Source organism: Monopterus albus, unplaced genomic scaffold (assembly GCF_001952655.1).
Source record: "Monopterus albus unplaced genomic scaffold, M_albus_1.0 scaffold6.1, whole genome shotgun sequence".
Taxonomy (NCBI): Eukaryota; Metazoa; Chordata; class Actinopteri; order Synbranchiformes; family Synbranchidae; genus Monopterus; species Monopterus albus.
Window position 1 is genome coordinate 4,622,196 of NW_018127886.1, and position 7,041 is coordinate 4,629,236.

Here is a 7,041-nt window from a genome sequence, read left to right on the forward strand (position 1 = left end):
TCCTGCTGGCATGTTCAGTCAGATGTCAAAGTCCTTTCGAAAATCAGTTGGCGCATAAATTCCAACCATTTTGCGATCAATATAAACAAAACAAGCACACTTCCTGCCTTACTGAAATTCCTTTTGACCACATTGAAAACAAACATGCTAATTAATACTTCAGTGAGATCAATAACTTATGAGGACAAAGTATTTACTTACAGAAACGCATGTTTTAGATTTAAAGTAGGCTTTGGGTTTCATATGTTTGGATGAAGAGAAGGTATGATCACTGCCAACCTGCAGGTGAGACTTTGGTCCTATTTGTGACATTTGTAGTTGTAAACAAATACCTGAGCCCAACTGTGTATGGTCCACTCTAAATTTCATTTAGGGTTGGTCCGAAGATCCTTTTCAGGATTTAGGCAGCTGTGCAGCAATTCCATTGTTGGTTTGCGGAAGCCCACTAACCAATGTCTTCAGCTTCTCCATTACCGACTTCAACCTGGATTCAGATGGAAACCTGGGCTGTCCGTGTCCAAGGTCCCTATACATGCAAATTAAAGTGTTGGCAGTTCAATTAATCATCAAGTCACAAATAAGTCACTGTCAAGAGGGTATCATACCTAGTCAAATTCAGTTTTATTTCAGACTTCCCTTTGATTCACAAAACATAGAAAATGCACTCGTAACCACTTCAAACACAAACTTTCAATGGGAACCTGTCAAACATTCACAACAACAACAACCTCTGAGCTCACTTGCAGACTTCAACACACTTTCAGTGTTTTCTTCCCCACACAGACTTCACTAGCACAAAGTCACATTTTCACATAGAGAGGGTGGTAACAAGGAGAAAATAAAACACACAACCAGGCACAGCATTCACATCAAACCAGACAGCAAGAGCACACTACAAAAAGATACAAATACTCATAGCACTTGACATTTCACTTTCAAAGAATTAAGGTTGAGAGAAAATGATGAGAAAAAGCAGAGACCTTAGGGATCTCAAGACACAGTAAATGTCCTTGTGGTGGCCAAGGACACACTCATACTTGAGTTTATATTTCACACTCGCACAAAGCCAGTTTCTTCTCAACTCTCGCAGGCATTTGTCTGTTTATATATTTAAAAAAAGTAACTTTGTGCACATACAGTCCTTCTCACACTTGCTTTCATTTTGCTCTCCCGTTCGCTCACTCTCACTCGGCCCAACACCAATTCCACTCACTGATCTCGAAAAGCCACAAGAGCAGACAAGATTTCTGCATCCATAAAAAGGGGAAAGGAAAAAAGAACACCCACCGTCTAACACAGTATATGCAGAATGAAGCTGTGTTCTTTGTGGACAAATCATTTACACATGGGAAGAGGGAATTGATACTGAGATCTGTCGAACATTGCTGCCAATGAGGCGCTTCCTCCCGGGAAATTGGGAAAGGGTTGGTGAACTGCAGAAGAAATTTTCATGAAGCCGTTTTCAAAATACAACAAAAAACAAAAGATGCATTCAACTGTTTACAGATACACAGTTAATAATTAATAAAGCCCATTTTACAAGGGGCTGAGGGGCTTGAGATACTCGTGCATGTTTATAAATTTTTATCTCACATGCAGTCATCTCCGTGTAACATCTGCTCAAAAACAAAAAAGGGAGTGTTGTACTTTTGCTATCAAAATAAACCTTTCACCCATTCAAAGCATGACTACACAACCAGTCACACGCAAGTATAAATTTCTTCTTAACAAAATAAAAGGCTTTGTGTTTTTAAATAATACAAACGTAAGATATAAGCAGTTCCCCCCTGCAGATATACTTACCAGATTAACCTAACAGCAACAGAAAGGTTAACTCCAAGCTATCTACATTCCCCAACTAGAAGACTTAGACTCCATAGATGTGCCAAAGCCAGAGCTGAAGCCACTGTTGGAGGCAGTGTTAGTGCCTGCAGCCCAACCAAGGCTAGCTGAGCTGGGGCTGCTGTAACTGGTGCTGGCAGAGCTATAGGTCTGGTCTCTGGTTTGGGTGGTTGCCAGCCGTTGTGGTGAGACCCTGCTGGTTAGCCAGCATACCCATCATTCCCCAACTGCTCTGCAGTGCTGCCTGGGCAGCAGCCACCATGGCAGGGTTAAGACCAAGAGCCCCAAAGTTAACCCCACCGCTACCACTGCCTAGCCCCCCGCGATTACTGCCATAGCCCTGACTGAACCCACCAGCCCCAAACCGCCCTCGATCCATCATTTGCCTACTATTATTGTGTTTGGGCTCAGCATTGGAGATGTGCACGCTGACCCCCTTGATGATCAGGTCCTCTCCACACAGGGCTTGGGCAACCTGAAAAAGAAGTCAGGATGAGATTATCAGTACAGATCGAAGATGTCCCGGTGCAATACCAAGTATCAGTGCCTATTCAGGCATATTGCACAGGATCAGTATCAGCCAGAATGAAGCCATCCATTTCTGATCCTTATTTAGAGCTACAGTCCTGTATTTGAGTGAATTCAGTTGTGTTTTTGAGATGCATGTCATACAGCCGATGAACTGAAATTATACTGTATATAATCAGTCCACCTCTCCAGACTGGCATATCACTCTGTCGTAGTTTTGGACATAGTTTTCCCTTTTCTAAAGTGTTTCTGTAGGCTCTTCTGTGTGTTTTTGTATACCAAGCACTTCCTATGTACGCATGAACACACACCTGGTACAGGTGTACAGGTACATCTTATCTGCTCTGCTACTTAATACTGGTCATTCTTTTTTCACCCATACACTACAATTCTGTTTGTAACATTTATAGCAATAAAAAAAATGTTGTTTGCCTTTAAATTTAGAGCATACTAACTCCCTCATCTTGTTATTATGACATCTACTAATATTCAAACTCTGACATTTATGGAGAATCTCACCTGGTCGTCAGCAAATGTGACAAATGCAAACGCCCGAAAAGGTTTGGGGATGAAGACATCAGTAACTTCGCCATACTGCATGAAGTACTTCCTCAGGTCATCGGTTGTCATGTCTTCTGTACAGCGGCCAACAAAGATTTTGCGGCTCCGCATTGGCTCATCAGGGCAAGCCTAACAGGACAAACACACACAATCATGTATTAAATGAAGTACATTTATATTATGTTTTTTAGGTCCAGCTGCTGACCAACTCAGCTGTAGTTCAGTTTAATAAAAAATTTGTAACCTACATTAAAGTTGCAAAATTAGAGTAGACTGTTTCAATCCACTGCAATGATCAAATTATACTTTTAAAACTCTTTAGAAAAGGGAAAACTATGTCCAGAACTCTTTTTCATGCAGCAGATATTCATATATCAAGGTAAAAAGTGGAAAGCCTGCGAATTCTGAACAATTTTTAAATTTGCAAAGTTCAGCTGCCATAACATAAAATGGCTGTATGCTATTTATCTTCCAGCTTTAACAATGTAAATGGAAAAACTCTTTTGCTGCCCTCCTTAAAACTGCAAATCAAGACTTTCCTTACAGGAAAATTATGATGAAGTAAAAAATAATGCTTAACAAAAACATCTGAAAGCTAAAATCCAGTTGTCAACAACATCTTATCAATTGACCCTTGACCTTAAAGCAATCTAAATCCATTTAGATGATCCATTCCTTGATGATAGTATTTTAAAATGGTTCACAATATACCTTTGAGTTGGGAAGCTTGCAGTCACACCATCGTCCATCAATCATGTGTCTCTGAGCAATGACTTTGGTTTGTGTCTCGTAGTCAGTGAACCGGACAAACCCAAAACCTTTTGAGTTGCCAGTTTTTGCATCTCTCTTCACCTGCAGTGAACACAGAGATGTGAGCGAGCTTTATTATCAACTTAACCAGAAATACAGGCACATTCTTACTGAACTCAAAGCCTAACAAAGAAATGTTGACAAAAACAGACACAGCCAGATGAGGTGTCAATACCTGTACCATGATGACCTCCCCAAAGGTACTGAAATAATCTTTTAGGTCTTGTTCTGTTGTTTTCCATGGCAGCCCAAGGACAATGAGATCTGATGTCTTCTGAAAGCCCCTTTTGATTTTCACAGCTGAGGCAGCATCTATTTCATCCATCTTCCGTTTATTATCTGTGAAGATTAAATAGATATGCCTTGTGTCAATAAAAAGATACTATTTGCTGAAATGAGCAAAAAGGTCAAATGTAGACCGTCTGAGTTCTTAGATGTTCAATGGTGATTCACAACATGGACAAAGGAATGCACCCAACCACTAATATGACTGAGTATCTCACTCCAACACTATGGACATTAATATGCTTCCATAATATCTCCCACTCTTCTGTGAAACCTTTCCACAAGAACTTGGATGCAGGAATTTGCTACAAAAGCATCAGTGAGGTTGAGCACTAATGTGTGTTGATAAGGCCTGGCTTTCAGTCATTGACCTAGTTTATCCCAAAGGTGCTGGTTGGGGTTGAGGTCAGGGCTGTGTGCACACCAGTCAAGTTCTTGCACATGTAACTCACAACACTGTTTCTTTACGAGCTTTGTCATGTTGAAAAGGGAAAGGGGCTCTCCACAAACTGCTGCTGGAGGCACCCCACTGTCTATTGTCATTGTACACTTGAGCACTGAGATTAGAAGCAGTTAAACAGTAACAAACCTACACATACATCTTCCAAGATGAGTTGGCTAAAGAGTTAACATAAACTGATCATTTTAATCTTCATGTTAAATTACTTTTTTGCACAGTTCCAGTAATTGGACGAACTCAAGTGGTTTACACCAATACCTGCCTCACCTTTGGGATAACTTACGACGTAGACCAGGTTTCCCCAGTCGCTCTCTGGTGCATGCAGGACGCCCTCGACAAGCCGGACTCCCCTCATGCACTGGGACTCTGGGTTCCTGTACCGCAGTCCGCACGCCCCTGGAAATTGTGCTGCTACCGATGACAGCAAAACGGTGCCGTCGTCCTCCGAGGGGATCTCCATGGGTTCTTCGTTTTCTTCCTCAGCCACACGAATGTACAACTCTGACATGGTCTCTGAAAGCTGAACGCCGGGTAAAGTCGAATCAGCTGAAGGAGCTCAAGCTATTAGTAAACACTGGAATGATGCACACGAGATATTGGTGTCGCTTAACTAAACTATTAACTGGGTGAAGAAGCTGAAATGCAAGACAGTCAAAGAGAGACAGGCCAGCGTGAAACACACACTCCACAACTCTTAACATTTAATAGCCAGCAGCCATGAGAGGTGAATGTTTTTAACCCACCGACAGCACGCGTATACACGTTAGCCTACTGCTAACACGCTAGCAAACTCAAGGCAGCTTCAAAAAATGAATGGCCATCTAGTTTCGCGCTCTGTTTACTGTCAGCAAACACACGACTCTCTTACTTGTTTGTGAGCCTATGGCCGACAACTGTAGTAAACAACAACAAACCAAGTTATCTTGCTCTATTAAATTTGAACCCAAAATCATCAGACTGAAGTTACCATATTTAACGTTCCAGTGGCTAAATCCGAGGGCTAACCTCTTTAACCTCAGGCTAGCTAACAAAATGGCTGCTCACCTTATAAAGATGACATCATGTATTTGGGCGGTCACACTGTTGATTTTTGTAGGGATGTCGTGGTTAAAATGAAGGAACTTTTACTTAATTTTTGTTACTTCAGATCACCAGACGTCGGTACGTTTTTATGTACTTGACTTAAACGTTATGCGGTTAGGTTTGTGGATATTGTCTTGTCTCACAACCCTCAATACGTAAAGTTAAACTCTCGCGAATTACCCTTTGAAGGCTGTCAATACCTGTTCACCTTAAAACCCAAACAAAAGGTGCTAGCGACAAATTGTAATGATGATTAAAGTGTATTTAAATCAGTGTGGTGAGGTTATGTCATAATGGATGTGTCATTAAGTGCAACATCAATCTGATCCCCTGCACTTATTCTATGCAGTAAAACAGTATTAAAAGTTATTTCAAATTTTGCTTATATAAGATATCCCAAAGTATGAGACATCAGGAAAATGTTGGGGGAGATAAAATAATATATGATGAAATTGTGCAGCCATTAAAATATTAATAAGAGTGTGGATATTTTACAAAATGTAAACATCATATCAACAAAATAGTTTGACCAAGGTGATATATGATACAATGGTATAGCATTATTTTAAATCTGCTTAGGATAAAGGGAAAGCTGATTGTTAAAAAGTTCATAATAAATTCATAATAAACTGTAATAAATTCTTTCATGATAAAGAGCTTTAAATATTAAGAGACCTACACCTGGCTTAAAACCTGTTTTTCACATGAGCTGGAGACAGTGGTCTGTATTTCTGACTTGCTTTCATTGTGTCAGAGTAAACACACCTGTTTTATCACCTTTTATCACCCATACCTCACCTATAAGTAGGCCAGCTGCCCTGAAACCCATCAGACTCAAATATTTGTTAGTAGTAGTGTCATGGATTACATACCAAGATTAAGCATTTTTCTTACAGCTATGTAAGTAACAATGTTGTATAAAAATGCATTTGCCATCTTCAAACACTTTTTCTGTAGTGTTTTCCTGTGTTTTTTCACAAGGAGCGTGTTTTGCACTCAGAGAAGAGAATGGGTTGATGACCCCACAGCAAAATTAACAGGTAAGTCTTTATTCTGTGGTGACATATACAATAGCTGTTAATGGTGCTTTTGCACAATGAGAAAATATGCTTGTATTTTCAGATGGAGATGTAGCCTGTTTTTCTGAATAAATGGAAACATGGATCCACAGTGCGAGCATAGAGTGGTTGGCAGTCTGGCTGTCTGGGGCCTTACATATCCAAGGTAGATCTTTCTGGCACAATAAGTGGCAAAATGTTTACATAAATGTGAGATAAAACAGCTCTACTTCTGAATCACCCTTTTCTTTCCACAAGTCAACCTTGCATCTCTGGATCGCCTAAACCTCCAGCTGTCTGCTTGTGGATTCTCTCTGTACAAAGACCCTGAAAATAACTTTATTTTTAGAGCCAGTTACACCGGATGCTTTGTCCAGCAACAGGTACAGTATGTCACTCTTTAAATAAATAACT

The 7,041-nt window shown here is 40.4% G+C and overlaps 1 protein-coding gene and 1 long non-coding RNA gene across 2 annotated transcripts; one reads left to right on the top strand and one right to left on the bottom strand.

Annotated features, from left to right (window-relative positions):
- Window positions 1–1,340: 1,340 nt before the first annotated feature.
- tardbpa (TAR DNA binding protein a) lies at window positions 1,341–5,546 on the bottom strand. Its single transcript, XM_020620048.1, is given in 7 exon segments — window positions 1,341–1,999; window positions 2,001–2,317; window positions 2,890–3,060; window positions 3,643–3,783; window positions 3,917–4,080; window positions 4,754–5,006; window positions 5,454–5,546. Coding segments are annotated over 7 exon segments (1,203 nt in total). The 5' UTR covers window positions 5,457–5,546; the 3' UTR covers window positions 1,341–1,845.
- Window positions 5,547–6,564: 1,018 nt separating this feature from the next.
- On the top strand, window positions 6,565–6,998 carry LOC109969867 (uncharacterized). Its single transcript, XR_002276329.1, has 3 exons — window positions 6,565–6,609; window positions 6,692–6,793; window positions 6,886–6,998. It is a non-coding gene; the product is annotated as an uncharacterized LOC109969867 (long non-coding RNA).
- The last annotated feature ends 43 nt before the right edge of the window (window positions 6,999–7,041 follow it).